Source organism: Hyperolius riggenbachi, chromosome 10 (genome assembly GCF_040937935.1).
Source record: "Hyperolius riggenbachi isolate aHypRig1 chromosome 10, aHypRig1.pri, whole genome shotgun sequence".
Lineage (NCBI taxonomy): Eukaryota > Metazoa > Chordata > Amphibia > Anura > Hyperoliidae > Hyperolius > Hyperolius riggenbachi.
Window position 1 is genome coordinate 96,709,407 of NC_090655.1, and position 23,456 is coordinate 96,732,862.

The 23,456-nt window shown below is 41.6% G+C and overlaps 1 protein-coding gene across 1 annotated transcript in view; it reads left to right on the plus strand.

Moving 5' to 3' along the window:
* The window catches only part of PCDH15 (protocadherin related 15), a 1,564,441-nt gene that overhangs the window by 1,018,956 nt on the left and 522,029 nt on the right, over positions 1–23,456 (plus strand). The window contains exons 20-21 of the mRNA XM_068257852.1: positions 20,717–21,025; positions 22,287–22,511. Coding sequence (XP_068113953.1) covers positions 20,717–21,025; positions 22,287–22,511 — 534 coding nt within the window. The remainder of the gene's footprint in view (positions 1–20,716; positions 21,026–22,286; positions 22,512–23,456) is intronic.

Consider the following 23,456-nt stretch of genomic DNA (forward strand, 5'->3'; position numbering starts at 1 on the left):
TGCCTCTCCTCAATGCCGTACCCCTTCCAATGTACGAGATACTGTACCGAGTTCTGTACAGTACGTGAGTCTATGATCTTCTCCACCTCATACTCGGGTTGGGCATTGACTAACACCGGAGGAGGAGGAGTGGGACCCACCTGGGCTGCGGGTTTGAGAAGTGATACGTGGAAAGACCTCACTCCACGCATGCTGGCGGGAAGATCCACGGTATACGTGACATCGTTGATCTTCCTAGTAACTGGGAATGGACCCACGAACCTGGGACCAAGTTTGTCAGAGGGTTGTTTCAGGGTCAGGTGACGAGATGACACCCAAACCAAATCTCCTGGTTGAAATCTCCACTCTACCGAGCGTCTCTTATCAGCCTGACCTTTCTGACTCTGAAATGCTTTAACGAGATTATTCTTAATGGTCCACCACCTGTCTCTAAATGACCTTTGCCAGGCCTCCAAAGCTGGGAACGGAGTGGATGCAACTGGCAAAGGAGAGAATTTAGGCAATTTACCTGTCACAATCTGAAATGGACAGAAACCTGAGGAAGAGCTCTTCAAGTTATTGTGGGCAAACTCTGCATAAGGAATATATTTAACCCAATCGCTCTGTGTCTCGGCAACATAGCACCTCAAAAATTGCTCTAAGGATTGGTTGACCCTCTCCGTCTGGCCGTTTGTCTGCGGGTGGTACCCCGAGGAAAATGACAATTTCATGCCCATTAGGTGACAAAATGCCTTCCAAAACTTCGAAACAAACTGGACTCCCCGATCGGATACTATGTTTTCTGGAATGCCATGCAGTCTGAAAACATGGATGATAAATAAATCGGCCAGTTCCTGGGCCGAGGGGAGTCCTTTCAGAGGCACGAAGTGGGCCATCTTACTAAAACGGTCAACCACCACCCAAATAACTGACATGCCCTCAGATCTCGGAAGCTCTCCCACAAAGTCCATGGACAAATGGGTCCATGGCTCACTCGGGGTGGGCAAAGGCTGTAAAGTACCTACAGGTGCCAGGCGGGAGGGCTTGCTTTTTGCGCACACCGCACATTCCCTGACAAACTCCTTACAGTTGGCGGCCAGCGAAGGCCACCATACACATCTGGCCACGAGATCTTGCGTTCTAGACGCTCCCGGATGTCCCGCATTCTTATGGGAATGAACCATCTCCAAGATCTGAAAACGGAGTGGTAACGGAACAAATAACACCCCGTCTGGTTTCCCTTCTGGGATATCCTGCTGAAAAGGACTCAAAGTCTCTTTCCAGTCCTCCCAAGTCTCGGTGGCGGCTAACACCATACTTCGTGGGACAATGGTCTCGGAAATAGAGGGCTGTGCCGTCTCCGGCTCAAAACACCTAGAAAGTGCGTCCGCCTTGGTATTCTTACTACCTGGCGTGTATGTGATCAAAAATGTAAATCTCGAAAAAAATAGCGACCACCGAGCCTGTCTCGGGCTTAACCTTTTAGCCCCCTCGATGTATTCTAGGTTTTTGTGGTCGGTATAAACCGTGATCGTGTGCTCGGCTCCCTCTAGCCAATGACGCCATTCTTCAAAGGCCAATTTGATGGCTAGGAGCTCCCTGTTGCCTATGTCGTAGTTTCTCTCTGCCGGAGAGAACCTTCGAGAAAAATAGGCACACGGGTGTAGTCTACCCTGAAGACCAGAACGCTGGGACAGCACAGCCCCCACCCCGATCTCCGAGGCGTCTACCTCAACAATAAACGGAAAGGAAGTGTCCACATGTCTGAGTATGGGGGCTGAGCAGAACAACCCCTTTAACTTAGAAAAAGCCTGTAAGGCCTCGGGAGACCAATGAGTGGTGTCTGCCCCTTTTTTAGTAAGGCTAGTGAGAGGGGCGACAACTGTGGAGTACCCCTTTATAAACCTTCTATAATAATTCGCAAACCCCAAGAACCGTTGCAATGATTTTAACCCCACCGGCTGTGGCCATTCTAGGACCGCGGAAACCTTGGCAGGGTCCATAGACAGACCTGAGGTGGAGATTATATACCCCAAAAAAGCCACCGACGTGACCTCAAAAATACATTTCTCGAGTTTGGCGTATAACCGATTCTGCCTCAGTTTGTCTAACACCATCCTGACATGGGTTCTGTGTTCCGGGAGGTTGTTAGAAAAAATGAGAATGTCGTCAAGATAGACTAGGACGAACTTTCCCAAGACCTCCCGAAAAACCTCATTGATGAGTTCCTGGAAGACGGCCGGGGCATTGCACAAGCCGAAAGGCATCACCCTATACTCGTAGTGCCCATCAGGGGTATTGAAGGCCGTCTTCCATTCATCGCCCCTCCTTATACGCACCAGGTTGTATGCCCCCCGTAAATCCAATTTTGAAAATATCCTAGCCTCAGTGACTTGTGTGAATAAATCGTCTATAAGTGGTAGCGGGTAACGATTCTTCACCGTGATTTTATTGAGGCCACGATAATCAATGCAAGGCCGTAAACCCCCGTCTTTCTTTTTAACAAAAAAGAAGCCTGCCCCAGCGGGTGACCGGGATGGCCTAATAAAGCCCTTTGCTAAGTTCTCACGGATGTACTCCTGCATAGCAAGTTTCTCGGGACCAGATAAATTATATAAATGGCCTCGAGGAGGCATACAACCAGAACGAAGGTCAATGGGACAGTCAAATGGGCGATGCGGGGGTAATTTATCCGCGGCCTTGGGACAAAACACATCGGCATAATCCGAATACTGTTCCGGTATACCCTCCACCTGTACCTTAGTTAAACCCAATGTTAGTCTCCCCAAACACTGCTGGAAACAATGAGGTGACCAGGCTGTCAACTGTCCTGTGGCCCAGTCTATCTGCGGGGAGTGGACTTGCAACCAAGGCATGCCTAGGATTATAGTGGAGGTGGACATGTGTAAAACAAAAAATTGTAACTGCTCCTCGTGCAATACCCCTATGGTGAGCTTCACAACCGGAGTCTGTGACAGAGGACAATTCCGCTGCAAAGGGGAATCGTCAACAGCCGTAACCTGAATGGGGGGTCTCACGGGAGTGAGTAGTAGACCCAACTCCTGAGCAAACTCAAAATTCATAAAGTTAGCCGCTGAGCCGGAGTCAATGAAAGCTTCAGTGGCAACAGACCTATCATCCCATGTGACAGTACAAGGGAGAAGCAATTTTTTCTCTTTAAGGGGTGAAGTTTGTGTGCCTAGGGTGTCACCCCCCACTACTCCTAGGCAGACCCGTTTCCCGCCCTGTTGGGGCAATTTCGCACCCTATGCCCTGCCTCTGCACAGTATAGGCACAGTTGTTCCGTCATTCTCCTCCTCCGCTCCACCTGGGTCAGTTTTGATCGACCAATTTGCATTGGCTCTGGTGGAGGCAAGGCCGGAGAGGACGAGACAGACGGAGTTGCGGTTACTGGGGATGCTACAGCTGGTACAGCGTACGAAGTCACCCTGACCCGGTGACTACTCCTAGCCTGCCTCTGATGGCGTAGCCTGCGATCTACGCGAATGGCTGATGAAATGGCCTCGTCAACTGTCTTGGGCTCGGGTACGGTCAACATAAGATCGGAAACCTCTTCCGACAACCCAGACAAGAAATAGTCCATGAGGGCAAAATTATCAAATCTCGAGGTGACTGACCACCTACGGAACTCTGCCGCATAATCCTCGACTGACCCTCTGCCTTGCCGTAAGAGTTTGATCTTCCGCTCTGAGGATGCCGCAAGATCAGGGTCGTCGTAGATTATAGCCATGGCCTTAAAAAATTCCTCTACTGAGGTCAAGGCAGTATCGGTAGCGGGCAGGTTGTATGCCCAAGACTGGGAATCTCCAGTCAATAAAGTTTTAATGAAAATGACCCGTTGGGTCTCAGTCCCCGAGGATCGGGGTCTTAACTCGAAATATGACAACACTCTACTCCTGAAATTCCGGAAGTCAGACTTGTGGCCGGAAAACTTATCAGGGACAGGCATACGTATGTCCTCACTGTGAGGGGATCGCACTGAATCAACTGATGTCTGGAGGGTTCTCACAGAGCCTGTTAAGGCATCAATTAAGGCTTTGTGCTGGCCTAGTGACTGATGAATGCTATCCACCGAAGTGGCAAGCACAGTCAGAGGATCAGTGCGTTCAATCGGTATTTTGGTCTGGCGTTCTGTAATGTTGTAACGATCAGTGAAGCACAGAGAGGTCTGATTACCGGTGACCTGCAGCGTCACGGGGAATACAGACGTATACCAGATTATATGTGATCTGCAGTATCACCGATAATCCAATATACTGGCTAACCTCTGTTCACCTGAGTAGAGTGTAGTGTTTGGTGTAACAGTAACACAAAAATGCCGAGGCCTGGGTGCAGCAAGGAGAACTGCACGGATTCCTTCCGCAGACCTGAGCTCTCCAAGACGGGAGGAGTCAGACTGACAGTAGGAAGGAAAGTCCGAGAGTGACACTCAGGAAGAAGTGTCACTAACAGGACTGGGAACCGCCTCCAATCGTGAGGTCGGTTCTCGAGGTCGGACAAGCCAGGTCGTACACACACGGACAGATAAAGTACAAATACAGTAGGCAAAGGCGGAGTCAAAGTACAGGCAGGGTTCGGCAACGGGGTATCAGATATATCGGGGTACAAAATCAGGAGGCAGAAACAGAGTCTAGGAACGAGCCGAGGTTCGGCAACAGAGTATCAGAAATATCGAGGTACAAGGTCAGAGTTCAGGCGGATAGTCGAGGCAGGCAAAAGTCATAACAAATAATCACAATCAAACTAGTACTTTAGCTATCAAAATCTATCTAAGTGTAGGATTACAGCTCCTGCTGGTCCCGGCACACTTGAGGATCTGACTACGGATCTGGGTGCTCCCACATGTGTGATCGCAACGCCAGACGAAGCAAGAGTGAACAGCCGGCAGTATATATGCACCTAAGCATCCCCTGCACCTCCCAGATTGCTGGACCAATGGGGAGCGGAGTAAAGAGTCAGCTGACCTGCCTGATCAGCTGACTCTCTCCCGGGTGACATAAGGCCTGCTTGAGTGCGCGCGCGCGCGCGTCACTCTAAACTCTGTGGGACTACGGGTCCCAGCCACCGCAGCCCCGCTCAGCGGTGTCTCTGCTGCGGGGACATGTGCGCCGCGTTGCCCCACCTGCTGCATGGAGGCAGCCGCCTCATGATGTGAAGAGGCGGCTGCCTCTCCGTGTGATGCGGAAAGAGCCGCCCGCCGCTGGCTCATGGCGGCGGCTCTTCCGCGATTCCTCACAGTGAGAAATTAACTCACTTCCTGTTCTCTGTGAGCTTTTACTGGAACAGAAGGTGAGCAAAAATTGGAAAATCTTCACAACTAGAACTCAAACAACAGTTAAACATGGCAGATTTTGTGCTCATTTCCTACATTATTCAACAGAAAATGAAAACTTTTGGCTTGCAATCTATCTTGTAATACTGAGTATGTGAGTACTTTTGATAAAGGTGACCGTTGAAAATTGCACAGGAAATAGCCAGTGGAAGAATATTGGTAAATTTACTGATATTTTAGTATTTCATTTATATAATAAAATATTACTAATATTTACTGATATTTTCCTAACCTTAACCCCCCCCCCCAGTGGGCAACAAACCTTTAATATCCCCCCCCCCATAAGCACCTAATCTTAACTTCCCCATGGTGGGTGCCTTACCTTAACTCCCCTCCCCCTGGTGGGCAATCTAAACTTAACACACACACACCCATAAAAACAAGGAACACCAAGAGCCCCAATAGTGTAATATGTACTGGTAAATGGTTACTAGATAGAGTAAATATTAATACTCACAAACCAGGGTTACCATTAGGCAACCACTGTAAAGGCAGGTGGGGAGATTTTCCTGACCCCACTCAGGAAAAAGAAGTCGCTCTCTGTAGATGAGAAAAAGGGGTTCAACCCTCCACCCAGGGTGGACTCAATATTATGCAGGAGAACAGAGGCGCCAAAAGGATAAAAGGAAGCTAAATGAGCTTAAAAACCAAATTCTTGGTAAATAGAGGAGGTAGTGGTGGACTTACCTCCTCCAAGTAGACACACAACGACTGTAGTAAACACAGTCAATATATTTTATTTATGAACTCCAAATATGCAACGCGTTTCGCAGGTTTTATCCCGCTTCATCAGGCAATAACAACGGAGCAATAGCATATGTGGTCAGTAGAAGAGCCAGGCACCTCTGCCTGGCTCTTCTACTGACCACATATGCTATTGCTCCGTTGTTATTGCCTGATGAAGCGGGATCAAACCTGCGAAACGCGTTGCATATTTGGAGTTCATAAATAAAATATATTGACTGTGTTTACTACAGTCGTTGTGTGTCTACTTGGAGGAGGTAAGTCCACCACTACCTCCTCTATTTACCAAGAATTTGGTTTTTAAGCTCATTTAGCTTCCTTTTATCCTTTTGGCGCCTCTGTTCTCCTGCATAACACACACACCCATGGACACTTAACCTTAACCTCCAGCATCCTGTCGAAAAGGGTGTCTGCTATTTGTAGATGCAGCTCACATAGCGGGCACCCTTTTTAACAGGACATGTCTTGCATCCTTTTTAACTGGTCCGGTGTATGCTGTATAATACAGTTAATTTTGCATCCTAAATTCAGACAATACTGTTTTGAAAGGTTGCAGATGTTAAGCATGTCTATTGCTCTATTTTAACGTAATTGAATTCTAAATAAAAAAAAATGTTAAGTATTAAGAATTTTGCATTGAAGAGATATTTTGTATATCTGCAGAGACTTGTGTGGAAAACTTTTTTCAGCATCGTAGAACATTCATATAACTTTCTGTAATGGTAGGGTGTCGCAATTCAGATGTCTGATTATTTGGTGATCTGCAGAATCACCAGTAATGCAGACGCTATACCTGATTATGTGTGATCTGCAGAATCACCAATAATACCAGTAGAGCAGCACAAGGAGCTGAGTATGTAGTGCTTGGTGCAACCGTAACTTAATAGTTTGACGAGACCTCACCAGAGGGGCTGGTGAGGTACTATCAGTACACTGACCGTGTAATAGAGTACAGTAAATTTAATAGTTTATCGAGACCTCACCAGAGGGGCTGTTGAGGTACTATCAGTACACTGACCATGTAATAGAGTACAGTAACTTTAATAGTTTAGCAAGACCTCACCAGAGGGGCTGGTGAGGTACTATCGGCACACTGACCGTATAATAAAGTACAAACCCCAGCAAGCTGGAGGTACTGAAACTGAAGAGATAGAATCTCCCGAGGAGCGAGTGATTCAGACAGTACTGCAGCCTAGTGATCACCTGAGTGGCAGGTGATTGAGACGGTGCTGCAGTCTGAGGAGCAGGAGGTACAGACAGAACTGCAACTAATGATCACCTGAGGAGCAGGCGACTCAGATTGTACTGCAGCCTAGGAGCAGGAGGTACAAACAGCACTGCAACTAATGATCGCCTGAGGGACAGACGATTCAGACTGTACTGCAGCCTAGGAGCAATTGGTTACTATCAAATCACTTCACCAGAGGAGCTGGAGAAGCTAACACCTCACCAGTGGCGTGGGCCCACTGGTGAGTAGAATGGTCAGACAGGCAGGGGTTGGCAACAGAAAGGACAGAATCAGAGCAGAATCGTAAGGCAGAAGAGTAGTCGGTAATCGGGCAGAGGTTCAGCAACATTAGGCAGATGGGCAGAGGTACAGAATCAGAAAACTAGAACAGAGTCAGAGTATAGCCAGAGTCAAACACAGAATATCAATCACAATATAAACAATATCCTAGTCTAGGTGTGAAGTCCTTGGTTTCAACACCTGGGATCTAGTCTAAGGTCTGAGTGCTAACACAGGATGTATTCACGACAGCAGACACCGTCTGAATGAAGCCTGGAGGCTTAAGAAGCAGAGGAGACCTCACTGGCACGCCCCCCAACAGTCAGCCAATCCTGGGCGCTGTGAGGCTCCTCTGGCTGACAAGCCTCCTCTTCGCATAAAGGTCCTGTCTGTGCGCGCACCCGCGCAAGACGGTGACCCCTTGAGCAAACAACCGTTCCGTCCTCAGCGTCCTGGACGCCAGGAGGATGGGCAGCGGCACGGAGGCAGTTGCGGCGGCGGTGCTGTTCGTCGCAGCTGCCTTGTTCATTACACTTTCTTTGTTATAGGATAAGGCCATATTGTACATTAGTAATGTGCTGTTCCAAAACAGCCAGTGTACATGTTCTATTTGCAGTTTTAGTTCAATATCCTGTTTCTGTTGAAACAGCAAACATTGCTCTGCCTTAGTTGGCTACTTATCCATTTGGTGCAGAACATCTGACATGTTTGTATGTCTTCAAAATATAAATGAAACAGCCTGCATGTTTGATTTGGAAAACTATTTTGCAGTAGAAGTTAGGTAACTAAATTGGACAAAATGGCAGCTTACTCTCTCTATACTGCACATTTCAAGGTACATTATTATTTTCATTTATTTGTAGTGGTTGAAACAAACATTTTCTGGTAAAGATAATTTTTAAACCCAGAGTATCTAATTAAGGACTTAAAGGAAATTTATAGCATGTCTTTAACCACTTCACCTCTGAGGGGTTTTACCCCCTGAGCATCAGAGCAATTTTTACCTTTCAGCGCTCCTTCCATTCATTCGTCTATAACTTTATCATTACTTATCGCAATGAAATGAACTATATCTTGTTTTTTCCGCCACCAATTAGGCTTTCTTTAGGTGGGACATTATGCCAAGAATTATTTTTTTCTAAATGTGTTTTAATGGGAAAATAGGAAAAATGTGGGGAAAAAAATAATTATTTTTCAGTTTTCGGCCATTATAGTTTTTAAATAATGCATGCTACTGTAAGTAAAACCCATAAAAAACGTATTTGCCCTTTTGTCCCGGTTATAAAACCATTTAAATTATGTCCCTATCACAATGTTTGGCGCCAATATTTTATTTGGAAATAAAGGTGCATTTTTTTCATTTTTGCGTCCATCCCTAATTACAAGCCCATAGTTTATAAAGTAAGTGTTATACCCTCTTGACATAAATATTTAAAAAGTTCAGTCCCTAAGGTAACTATTTATGTATTTTTTTTAATTGTAATTTTTTTAATTTTTTTTTAATTACAAAAAAAAAAATGGGGAGTGTGGGAGGTAATGAGTTAATTTTATGTGTAAAAGTCATTTATTTGTATGTGAAAAATGTGTAGGGTGTAGTTTACTATTTGGCCACAAGATGGCCACAGTAACTTTTTGTTTTAATGCGACCTCCAAGCTTCCTTCCGGAAGCTTGGAGGAAGTATAAGGAGGCTGGACACGTGAGTTTTTTCTCACAATGATCGCGCTGCCCATAGGAGAGCAGCTGATCATTGCGGGGCTTAGATCAACGAACGGGAATGTATTTTCCCGTTCATTGATCTCTGGGCGAGCGGGCGGCGGCGTGTTTACTAGCGGCGGGCGGCGTGTTTACGAGCGGGAGCGCGGGCAGCGTCGGGAACGCGGAAAGTACGTGTTTCTCCGTCCCTGGTTGTTAAAGGATGGAAAAAGGGGCGGAGAAATACGTACGCGCGGGGGTAAAGTGGTTAATAAAAGTATCCCCATATCAGTTTGCAATTAATCTTTCAGTGCTGTTTTTCCATCTTTTTAAAATACATTTTTAATGATTACTGGAAGGTTAATCATTGAGGTAAATAACTATACAAGTTGTTCAAAGCAAGAAGAAACTAAAAAAATGGGTGTATCACCAAGTATCTTCTATGTCAACTTTGATCTCTCATTAGAAATAAAAATAGTTAAAAACAAGTGCTGATTTCTAGAACCCGAGGATGGTGTAAGTTTCATAATGTCACAGGGGAGTTGGGCGCAAGGGGAGCCAAATGACGGTTTACCCTGCTGCCGCTCAAATTCCTGCTGGCATTAAATAACGTTCTCCCTCTAAGTCGGAGCAGCTCAGAGGGAACAGTAATTTGAGATTCGGACCCCAAATTGCATCGGCTGCTGCTATAGCATTACTACTGTAGAGGCACCCAACTGAAGTACCATGCAAGCCCGCGCTAGGTGCCTCATCCACCGGTTTGGCTGAGGTTAGCCAGATAACCTCTAAAATTGAACTCTGAAATATTTGCATCTCATTGATCATCATAGCCTGTAAGTCACCTCAAAGGAAAAGTTTGTCTAACCTTTCATTGTGATTGAGCACTTTCATACCAATTCTTAATTTAGTTGCCCACATTTGTAGTACTAATTCTAAAACCCTTTTCAACCACTTCAGCCTACAGCGTCGAAAATCGTATCTGAGCAACGTTCACCTCCCACCTCCCATTCATTCTCCAATAACTTTATCGCTACTTATCACAGTTAATTGATCTTTATCTTGTTTTTTTCCGCCACTAATTAGGCTTTTTTGGGTGGTACATTTTGCTAAGAATTATTTTTTTCTAAATCCATTTTAACAGGAAGATTAAGAAAGAAATGGAAAAAAATAATTATTTCTCAGTTTCTAGCCATTATAGTTTAAAATTAATACATGCTACCATAATTAAAACTCATGTATTTTATTTGCCAATTTGTCCCAGTTATTACACCATTTAAATGATGTCCCTATCACAATTTATGGCGTCAATATCTTATTTAGGAACAAAGGTGCATTTTTTCAATTTGCATCCATCACTATTTACAAGTTTATACTTTAAAAAAATATAATAAGATACTCTCTTGACATGCATATTTAAAAAGTTCAGACCCTTAGGTAACTATTTATGTTGTTTTGTTTTTTTTAATTGTAATTTGTTTTATTTTTTTTAATTAAAAAATGTATTTGGGTAATTTTTGGTGTGGGAGAGAAACAGATAATTTTAAATGTAAAATAATGTAATTCTTTACATTTGCAGTTTACTATTTGTTAAAAAAGTCCTGGAAGCATACGATCACGCTTCCAGGAACAATAAAGAGCATGGTAAACTTTTTTTTTTGCAGAAAAACTTTTTTTGCGGGGAACTTAGATCAGTGAATGGGAATTACATTCCCATTAACTGATTGGGGAACTAACAGCAGGCAGCAGGAGTGGGAGCTTCATGCAGCGGTAGCAGCACAGTCTATCTGGACAATATCCGTCCAGATAGACTTAAGTGATTAAAGCATGAATTTTCAAATTCCCTTTTTATATGGATTTTATTTCAGTGGTTGTAATTTTTTTAAGGAATAGTATTGATTACAACAATTTTTTTTTAATGCTGTATGTTATGTCACACATTACCACAAGTACAGGGAGCAATTTCCTTCCTCGCACAGCTCTGCCTCTCTGCTGTAAAATCCTGTGTCAGTTTTAGATACAAAAGTGTTGTGCTCTACAGGACTAGACCATGTTCCTGCACAGAGGGTTGCTATCAGCTCCTCACTCCTCAGTGTATAGTTTAATAATAATCACTTTACAGAAAGAATCTTATTCAAATGGTAGTAAGGGGTTAAAGATTCCAGCAATGTGTGTTCCTTGTCTTCTGTTCTTTGACTGATAAAGATCCTGATAATGCCTTTGTAAACAGCATCTCTCCCTCTCAGCATGGACACCACTGAGCAGCCTACAAAGTAGATACAGCCTGGAGTGCATCATCACAAGCAAGCAAGCAAGTCAGTCAGTCAGGAGTACTGTATATACATCACCCCTGACTGCTAGTTATATTACAGCACATCTATTTACCTGTTATGTCCTCAGATCATCCTCCTCATGTCTCCTGCATGCTGTGACACAGTGAAGTATACAGGATCTTCTCAAAAAATTAGCATATTGTGATAAAGTTCATTATTTTTTGTAATGTACTGATAAACATTAGACTTTCATATATGTTAGATTCATTACACACAACTGAAGTAGTTCAAGCCTTTTATTGTTTTAATATTGATGATGTTGGCATACAGCTCATAAAAACTCAAATTTCCTTTCTCAAAAAATTAGCATATTTCATCCGACCAATAAAAGAAAAGTGTTTTTAAAACAAAAAAAGTCAACCTTCAAATAATTATGTTCAGTTATGCACTCAATACTTGGTCGGGAATCCTTTTGCAGAAACGACTGCTTCAATGCGGCGTGGCATGGAGGCAATCAGCCTGTGGCACTGCTCAGGTGTTATGGAGGCCCAGGATGCTTCGATAGCGGCCTTAAGCTCATCCAGAGAGTTGGGTCTTGCGTCTCTCAACTTTCTCTTCACAATATCCCACAGATTCTCTATGGGGTTCAGGTCAGGAAAGTTGGCGGGCCAATTGAGCACAGTAATACCATGTTCAGTAAACCACTTACCAGTAGTTTTGGTACTGTGAGCAGGTGCCAGGTTGTGCTGAAAAATGAAATCTTCATCTCCATAAAGCTTTTCAGCAGATGGAAGCATGAACCCACTTTTGAACCAGAAACAGTGGCAAAAGCGCCTGACCTGGGCTAGAGAAGCAGCACTGGACTGTTGCTCAGTGGTCCAAAGTACTTTTTACGGATGAAAGCAACTTTTACATGTAATTTGGAAATCAAGGTGCCAGACTCTGGAGGAAGACTGGGGAGAGGGAAATACCAAAATGCCTGAAGTCCAGTGTAAAGTACCCACAGTCAGTAATGGTCTGAGGTGCCATGTCAGCTGCTGGTGTTGGTCCACTGTGTTTTATCAAGGGCAGGGTCAATGCAGCTAGCTATCAGGAGATTTTGGAGCACTTCATGCTTCCATCTGCTGAAAAGCTTTATGGAGATGAAGATTTCATTTTTCAGCATGACCTGGCACCTGCTCACAGTGCCAAAACCACTGGTAAATGGTTTACTGACCATGGTATTACTGTGCTCAATTGGCCTGCCAACTCTCCTGACCTGAACCCCATAGAGAATCTGTGGGATATTGTGAAGAGAAAGTTGAGTGATGCAAGACCCAATACTCTGAATGAGCTTAAGGCTGCTATTGAAGCATCCTGGGCCTTCATAACACCTGAGCAGTGCCACAGGCTGATTGCCTCCATGCCACGCCGCATTGAAGCAGTCATTTCTGCAAAAGTATTCCCGACCAAGTATTGAGTGCATAACTGAACACAATTATTTGAAGGTTGACTTTTTTTGTTTTAAAACACTTTTCTTTTATTAGTTGGATGAAATATGCTAATTTTTTGAAATAGGAATTTTGGGTTTTCATGAGCTGTATGCCAAAATCATCAATATTAAAACAATAAAAGGCTTGAACTACTTCAGTTGTGTGTATTTGAATCTAAAATATATGAAAGTCTAAAGTTTATCAGTACATTACAAAAAATAATGAACTTTATCACAATATGCAAATTTTTTGAGAAGATCCTGTATTTGTGAGCTGTGTGAGGAATGAAGGATGGTTTTTAAGCAGGGAGAGAGAACTGGGTTGAATAAATAAAGTGTCCCTAGCATTAGTGGTAATGTGTACCCGAATATAGAGTTTAAAAAAAAAGTCTTTTGAATTGATAGTGTTCCTTTAAATATGTTTTCTTGATTTTAAGCTACCTTGAAGTATTGCTAAAGTGAAGGTGTGCCCACTTTGCACTGTAGCTTAAGGCTGCTTACACACTAAGACTTTACAGGTGCACGTTAGTGCAGCCTGTAACGCTCCCCCAACGCACAGCAATGTAACACCAGTAGGCTGTTCACACTGCCCACGTTGCGTTACATGTAACGCTGCACGTTCTTCCGAAAGTGCAGCATACTATAGCGTTACAGCGGCTTAAGCCGCGTTAGACTGTTTGCACATGCTCAGTCATGTTGGGGAGGAGCAGAGAGCGGCCAGGCACATGGCTAATTAATATTCACTGCACGTTGTGACGTGCAGTGTTTAATTCCTGGTGCGGCCGCTCTGTGCGGCGATTGGCCGGCGGAACCACGTGATGCCGCATGCGTCCAAGAGTACACATCACGGCATCACGGACGCCAGAGTGAGCTGCACAATGCGGCTCACTCTGACGTCCACATCGAAGAGCACCAGGCCTTGTGTTAGGTGCACGTTATGCGACCTTAAAGTAGCACCTAACTTGTCTTGGTGTGCAAGTAGCCTAAATGCTTACTAGATTTGTTCTCCAACTTTGTTGGTTAGAATAAGCAATTTCTTTTATAGTGAACTAGCCCATTATAATGTTGTTAGATGCCTTGTAGCTGTCTATAAAACATTTGATGAAATCATACCCTAGAAACTTCTCTGGAGAGCTGAGTAGACAGACTTTTGTTGAAAAATTTAACTTTTGAAGAAAAAAGGGAACAAAATATATAAATCTGCAATTTTGCTCTATTTTTAATGTCTAACTTGTGAAACTTCACTTAGTTCTTTTTTTATGCATTTCATCATTCTGTACTGAATAAATGTCTCACTTGATTCTTCTTTACTATTTAAAATTTGTAGAGAATTCAGACTTTACTGTGCTGCTAATTTTGTATTTTTTTTTATGTAATACTCATAATAATCATGTTTGACATGTTTTCCAGTTGTTTTGTTACATGTATAAGTTTCAGAGGTCCAAACAGAGCAGGGACATAAAGAAATTAGCACACACAAGACAAAATACAGAAGTAAAGCACTGCAAACATTAGTGAAAATAATGACTCTGCCTTTCCAGTGTGACAAGGACATTTGGGCATTGTCATTTGGTAAAAAGCCAGATTTGAACAGTGGAATGAAAACTCTAGTTTCTGGATAGCACTTATTTATTACTAATACAAAATATGTAAGTTGCCAGTAAATCACTATGCCATCAAATTCTGCAATATGCTGAGCTAAGCAAGCCATTAAACAGAATGGAATTTTTCACACATGGCATATTTTGGCTAAATGTGTCAATGTCGGACCCAGCTGAGATACAAATGTCTGATTTTCCACCAGACAGGTAATTTTATTTAGCTCTTCTTTCAAGAACAGATCTACTCTGGGTTTTGTTTCTAAGGTGTCTTTTACAGAAGTTCACAGGTTACAAGTGTGAGGGGAACAAATCTACTGAATAACTGGCCAGTAAAATTGTATAAACTTTTTAAGAGTTGGAGTGTTATGCTATGTTACAATTAGTGTAATATACAGTATTTTTATTTAAACCATTAACAGTTCTGGCAACAATCTTTCATATATGTAATTGAATGTAGAATTAAGTATATTCAGTAATAAGATACCAACATATACACTGTGCATTTAGCTAAAATAGTTTGTGTAAATAAACTATTAGAGCTAAAGAAAGGGCTTTATATTTAGTAGTTTAAAAGTATATTACTGTATTTGTTCAGAGTTATGCTAATCTGAGTAGGTTCTATCCAGTCATTCCTTTCTAAGTGAGAAGACCAGTAGATTCATCAACAGATTTCTCTAACTCTTTCCACAATTCATAATCATATTGTGTACTCACCAACCATGGTAGCTTATACTTTCCTCTTTGTCATCTTAGAAGGAGCCAGACAGTGCATTTCTCACATTATGGGGGTTAGTCAAAATGTTTCCCAAAAAGCTAAATGCCCAATGGCATGACATTCTCTCTCTCTCTCTCTATACACACACATATATATATATATATATATATATATATATATATATATATAGATAGATAGATAGATAGATAGATAGATAAACACACACACACACACACACACACACACACACACACACACACACACACACACACATATATATATATAGAGAGAGAGAGAGAGAGAGAGAGAGAGAGAGAGAGAGAGAGAGAGAGAGAGAGAGAGAGAGAGAGAGAGAGATACACACACACACACACACACACACACAGATAGATAGATAGATAGATAGATAGATAGATAGATAGATAGATAGATTCAACTTCTCGGACAGCACACCTATCTTGCTTCAATGGCTGTGCAAGGTCTAGTCCGTGTGGCTAGCACAGACTTGATATAGACCAAAAGCAAAAAAATGACCAGCACTTGCCGAATTCTTAAAAAGCAGATTTATTCACAAAAAAATTGTGAACAATATAGCCATGACATCCGGTCTTCCAGAATGTAATTATAACTCAGTAGTAGTAGTAGTAACTCTTAGCTGCATACAGATCCATGAAGATCTCCTCAGGTATAGGTTACACCTTCATTGCAGCCCAATTCTGCTCACAATGGACTGTTGACGTTTCGAACGGATTAATCGTTCTTTGTCAAGTGATAGCATGATGCTATCACTTGACAAAGAACGGTTGATCCGTTTGAAACGGTGACAGTCCGTTGTGAGCAGAATTGGGCTGCAATGAAAGCGTAACCTATACCTGAGGAGATCTTCATGCATGTTACTACTACTACTGAGCTATAATTACATTGTGGAAGACCAGATGTCATGGCTATATTTTGTTCACAATTGTTTGTGAATAAATAATCTGCTTTTTAAGAATTCGGCAAGTGCTGGTCCTTCCATATGTATCTGTTTTTATTCTAATTTCACTTCCCGTTTTCTTTAAACGTTTTTTAATCTGTCCTTTGTTAGTTTTGTGGACAATTTTTAAGGATAGAATTCTACAAAGATCATTATCATAAAACAGTCACTGTGCCTTGGCAGACATAGTCAAGTCTTTTTCAAATGAAGCTATTTTCAATGAGAATCACTTTTGGAAAATGTGGTGTTGCTTACAACACTGTGCTAATCTACAGCTGTTTCCACACTGACTGCATGAAAACACTTAATAATAACATTTAAAACGAGCTATTCTATACCCACCACTGTGTCTTGGCAGTTGTCACACACTGTCATGTAAGATTTCTTTGAATATGGCATATTTACAGTGAGAAAATGGTTATCATTCTGCAGATCTCTTCTCTTCTAGAGGGATATTACAGGTATCCAGCTATTAAATGAATTCACTTCTCTGGAATCACTGATCATAATAAAGTTGCCCCTTGCTTGTTTATGATTTAATAGATGAACAGTTGATGAAATAGTCTTCTCTAACAGACCAGCATAATTAAAATCATGCTCATTAAAAACATCAAAATGGTTACAATTTATTTGCTTTGTGATTAACCACCATGTATTTTTTTAACATTGGGATTAATATAATTTCCTCTTTTTTTTTTTCTTTCTTTTTTTTCTTTCTTTTTTTTTTTTCTAACCACGACCCTACAACCAAGGGTTTGGTTGACTGTGGGTGTGGTAGGGGGGCTTTGCCCTTGATGCCAATACTGATGATCACCTTACATCACAAAAAAAGTGACTCACTACATGAAGGAACCTGTTAAGATATTTCTTTCTCTTTCCCAGCAATCATTTCTATATAGATCAGATATGTAAACATTTGTTGTTCAGATTTATGAATATCATAATCATAATTTGAGATTTTTTTTATAATTTGAGATTATTTTTTATGTGTAAAAACTAAGTGGTAAGTGATGTACATACAGCTTGCAATGTTTAAACAACAACTCAGTAGCTGCAAACTGTAATTTTACTGACTAAAAATCCTAAATATGTTCCCATACATTTTCCTTAACTACCGAACAGAGCCAGAAACAGTAAAACCTAATACATGCTTCTGATCAATGTCTGACAGATTCAGGCACTTTTATCAAATCTGCCAATAATCTATTGCTTCAGCAGTTGGATAAGGGATCCATTAGCTTGGTAAACCGGGACATAATTTGACCCATGTACAGTATAGCCAGCCTAAATGGTAATTACCACAAAAAAAATGAATTATCTTTTCTAGTACTGGTTAATCAATACTAAATTATATGATATAAAAAGAAGAAGCCACAAGTTCCTACTAGCTAATTATTTCAATAACTTACATGGATGCAGGAGAAAACATTTCTAATGCTTCCCCTAGATTTTAAACTTGTGGTTCTTAGAGTGAGTAACTTTGACAGGATATTCATCCCTATCATTAAATCCCTATATAACTAGTCATCTGTTTTTACTTCTGATTTTCCCGTTTTCCCATTCCTTTTTCTTCCTCCCCCTTCTCATTTTGACATTACATAATTCAATAATAAAATGTTCTTTTTAGAACTTTTTAAACATGTGTCCCTAAACAATTATTGGCCAGGTGTGTCTTTTTACTTAAATTTTTTCCTAGCTATGTATAGGTGTATAACTATGATATTTAAACATGTTGGGTTATCAATTTAACTCTGTTGGTTTTTGTTTTTGTTTTTTTTAAAGTTCCCTATTGGATTTCACAGGTTTTCTTTTTTTATTCAGTGACTACAGTGGAGGAAATAATTATTTGACCCCTCACTGATTTTGTAAGTTTGTCCAATGACAAAGAAATGAAAAGTCTCAGAACAGCATCATTTCAATGGTAGGTTTATTTTAACAGTGGCAGATAGCACATCAAAAGGAAAATCGAAAGAATAACCTTAAATAAAAGATAGTAACTGATTTGCATTTCATTGAGTGAAATACGTTTTTGAACCCTCTAACAATAAAAGACTTAATACTTAGTGGAAAAACCCTTGTTTGCAAGCACAGAGGTCAAACGTTTCTTGTAATTGATGACCAAGTTTGCACACATTTTAGGAGGAATGTTGGTCCACTCCTCTTTGCAGATCATCTCTAAATCCCTAATGTTTCGAGGCTGTCTCTGTGCAACTCTGAGCTTGAGCTCCCTCCATAGGTTTTCTATTGGATTAAGGTCCGGAGACTGACTAGGCCACTCCATGACCTTAATGTGCTTCTTCTTGAGCCACTCCTTTGTTGCCTTTGCTGTATGTTTTGGGTCATTGTCGTGCTGGAACACCCATCCACGACCCATTTTCAGTTTCCTGGCAGAGGGAAGGAGGTTGTCATTCAGGATTTCACGATACATGGCTCCGTCCATTTTCCCGTTAATGCGATTAAGTTGTCCTGTGCCCTTAGCAGAAAAACACCCCCAAAGCAAAATGTTTCCACCCCCATGCTTGACGGTGGGGATGGTGTTTTGGGGGTCATAGGCAGCATTTTTCTTCCTCCAAACACAGCGAGTTGAGTTAATGCCAAAGAGCTCTATTTTAGTCTCATCGGACCACAGCACCTTCTCCCAGTCACTCACAGAATCATTCAGGTGTTCATTGGCAAACTTCAGACGGGCCTGCACATGTGCCTTCTTGAGCAGGGGGACCTTGCGAGCCCTGCAGGATTTTAATCCATTGCGGTGTAATGTGTTTCCAATGGTTTTCTTGGTGACTGTGGTCCCTGCTAATTTGAGGTCATTCACTAACTCCTCCCGTGTAGTTCTAGGATGCTTTTTCACCTTTCTCAGAACCATTGACACCCCACGAGGTGAGATCTTGCGTGGAGCCCCAGAGCGAGGTGGATTGATGGTCATTTTGTGCTCCTTCCATTTTCGAACAATTGCACCAACAGTTGTCACCTTCTCTCCCAGCTTCTTGCTAATGGTTTTGTAGCCCATTCCAGCCTTGTGCAGGTCTACAATTTTGTCTCTGACATCCTTGGACAGCTCTTTGGTCTTTCCCATGTTGGAGAGTTTGGAGTTTGCTTGATTGATTGATTCTGTGGACAGGTGCCTTTTATACAGGTGACTAGTAAAGACAGGTGTCCTTAATGAGGGTGACTAATTGAGTAGAAGTGTCTAACCACTCTGTGGGAGCCAGAACTCTTAATGGTTGGTAGGGGTTCAAAAACTTATTTCACTCAATGAAATGCAAATCAGTTGCTATCTTTTATTTAAGGTTATTTTTTCGATTTTCCTTTTGATGTGCTATCTGCCACTGTTAAAATAAACCTACCATTGAAATGATACTGTTCTGAGACTTTTCATTTCTTTGTCATTGGAGAAACTTACAAAATCAGTGAGGGGGTCAAATAATTATTTCCTCCACTGTATATAAGACATTCAAGTCTCCTTTTCTCCCAAGTTCTCTACTATGAAATTAATTTTTCATCTTCTGTTTAAAATAAGTTTCCAGCACTCTGCAGTACTACCAAAAGTAGGTTACAAAGTACTGCCAAAATTATTTTGAGTATATTCTTGCTTGCTGGTACTTAAAAGGCATTGGTCCTTATTCAATTCCCTTTTTTCTTGAAATATTACCAGAGAGTAGGAAAAAAGTGCTGTCAAAATTATTCTGATTATTTTCCTGCTTGCTGGTGGCTCAATGTGCATTTTATTGATCAGATGTAAAAATATCATCTAGGAGAAAACATTAGTTGAATAAGAGCCAAAGCAGTGGCGTAGCTAAGGAGCTATGGGCCCCGGTTCAAGTTATATATTGGCCCCCCAAGCACTCTATTCATAACAATTGAGGTGCAAGAAGGGGATGGGGAACAGTTTAATGATTACTACTATTTAAATCATCGATAAAAGTGAATATTACCAGCACAGGACCAATAAAGAGCTAATTTTGTGGTTGAGGGAGGGTCCTCTTGGGGCCCCTCTGACCCAAAGGCCCAGATGGGGTCACAACCTCTGCACCCCCTATTGCTATGCCACTTCACCTAACAGTGTTCATCTTGCCAAGCTTATGGACACGAAGATTGTGGGCCACGTGCAACTCACTTTTTCTCCTGAGTTTTCACCTAGGAAATTTTGTTTTGTTTTTTTGTCTTCAATTTTAAAATAACTTTAACATGAAAAAAACTCGAAAAAGTATTGTCAAAATTATTTTAAATATTTTATTGCTTGCTGGTAGTTTAAAGGGCATTTTATTTACAAGTTGTGGAAATATCACCTAGGATAGAACTAAGGTGAAAAAGTGAATTGCATATGGTCCTATGTATCTTGTTTTGAATATGTATCTTGTTTTGAATATGAAAACTGTTATTGACCTCTTTCTTTGTCTTCTTTAGGCCACAGATCCTGATGCTGGCGCCAATGGTCAAGTCCGTTACAGCCTTGCAAATCTAAATAACATTTTTCGGATAACATCCAATGGGAGTATTTTTACATCTGTGAAGTTGGATAGGGAAGTCAGAGATTATTATGAGCTTATCGTGGAAGCTACAGATAGTGCACCTACTGATCCTCGCCGGTCCACAATAACTCTGGCTATAAAAGTGAATGATATTGATGACAATAGCCCTGTCTTCACAGATGCTTCTTATTCTGTGTCTGTACCTGAGAACATGGTGCCAGGCACAGTCTTTTTAAGAGTACAGGTATGTATTTGTAAGCATCTTTTTTCAGTACATAAAATTTACAGAGGACATGCATTTCTAACTTGTAATTAGGGGCTGTATCCATTCACAATATGCATCTGTGCCGCTTCACTACAGTCCTTATCAGCGAGATCTGAGAGTCGGTAACAGGATAGGGCTTATCACCTGGCATCAATGACACAAGGGGGTAACACCTCTCCACCAAGAGTGGACTCAAAATATTTAGTTAATTTTTGAAGCACCAGATTAGGATAAAATTATTAACATTTTAAAACTGATTTTAATCATTTTACCCTAAGCTGGTGCCTTTGTCCATAGTAAAGTAACTAAAAATCATAAATAAATCCATCATATTGTGCAATATAAATGTGTAGATCATGAAAAACCTATTAACACAGAGGCTCAATGACATGTCAGTGTAAACCTTTGAATGAGAGGGATGTCACCGGAGGTCAATATCGTACAAACCAATTGTGGGCTATGGGGAGAAGTCCACTGTGCAGTTACATAGTTATTTTGGTTGAAAAAAGACATACGTCCATCGAGTTCAACCAGTACAAAGTACAACTCCAGCCTGCTCCCTCACATATCCCTGTTGATCCAGAGGAACCGAAAAAACCCCTACAAGGCATGGTCCAATTAGCCCCAAAAGGGAAAAATTCCTTCCCGACTCCAGATGGCAGTGTTATGGTTCTTAGTGCATAGGGTGGTCAAGCGACCACTTCACACCCCTTTACAGTTTCAAAACTGTCAGTTAACACCAGGAATTTGTTTTGTCTAACACACTAGACACTAGCTTATTATTGACATTGTTTTTCTAGTGGTTAAATATAGCTGCAGACTGGAATATGCATGCACACATTTCACATAACAATAAATGCACATTAGTGTTGAAAATCCCTTTCAGTAACAACCTACCATCCAATAATGGTACTTGGAGAAATCTTTGTTTTCAGATTTATTTGCATGACAAAGTTAATACAACAGTTAAAGATCAATTCTAATCAAGTTGAGAGATTGCAAACAGCACACTTACTGTGAATGTGACAGAAATTTTAGATAAATATCTGCTGAACTGTTTGTATTTTCTGCAGATCAATGCATTAAAATGACCCGTAAGAAAAAGAAAAACAACTGTAAACCTTTAGTCCTATTTCAGAGACTTCTAAGGAATTCAATACATATGTTTTCTGTGGTTCAATTATTCTAACCCTTCAGAATACACTTGCTTTGTCTGCTGTGATTTTTTATTATATTCCAGGCTAAGGATGCTGATCTCGGTGCTAATGTTACTTATCGAATAAGATCACAGGAAGTTTTGCAGCTGTTTACAATAAACTCGTCAACTGGAGAGCTATTTTTGCTAAAACCTCTGGACTATGAATCATTCACTGGGAAAGAGGCAGTGTACACGTTTCTGGTTGAGGCTTTTGATGCTACAGGGAGCATGCCCCCTGGAATTGCTACGGTAACAGTGAGAGTAAAGGTAAGGAAAAATATGCAGTGTACATACGTCAGTTTAAATAAAACAGAAATACTTCTGTGTGATGGCATAACCTACCATGCTTTCAAAAAAAGGAAATATTTTGCTCTATGATTTCTCATGTATAATCGCATAACCTCACAATGATGGTTTCTGTTCTTTGAAAATGTCCAAATCCCTGATATTGGACCATGGAACAGAATGATGCACTGTATGCGGTAAAAGTGATTACAATAAAAGTCCTTCAGCATCAAATGGAAATTCTGTAGCCCAGCAGGAAGTTTTCATTCAGTTCTGTGTGGCTCTTCACTGGGAACCAAGAGATGAGTATTCTGGGGCAGTTCATAAACAGCAGTCATTGGATAGGCCATATATACTCGCAAGCAAGCCGACCCGCATATAGGCCGACCCCCCAACTTTAACCTGAAAAACCAGGAAAAAATTATTGACCCCCATATAAGCCAGGGGTAGAAAATGCTGGCCGCGTGATCCCCCCAGTGTGTCCCAGTATATCTAGTATAGTGCCCAGTATAGCTAGTATAGTGTCCCAGTATAGATAGTATAGTGCCCAGTATGGGTAGGTAGTGACCCAGTATAGCTAGTATAGTGTCCCAGTATAGCTATTAAAGTGCCCAGTATGGGTAGGTAGTCCCCCAGCATAGCTAGTAAAGTGCCCAGTATAGCTAGTATAGTGTCCCAGTATAGCTAGTATAGTGCCCAGTATGGTTAGGTAGCGCCCCAGTATAGCTAGTATAGTGCCCAGTATGGCTAGTATAGTGCCCAGTATGGCTAGTATAGTGCCCAGTATGGTTAGTATAGTGCCCAGTATAGCTAGTATAGTGCCCAGTATGGGTAGGTAGCGCCCCAGTATAGCTAGTATAGTGCCCCAGTATAGCTAACATAGTGCCCAGTATGGCTAGTATAGTCCCAGTATGGGTAGGTGGGTGG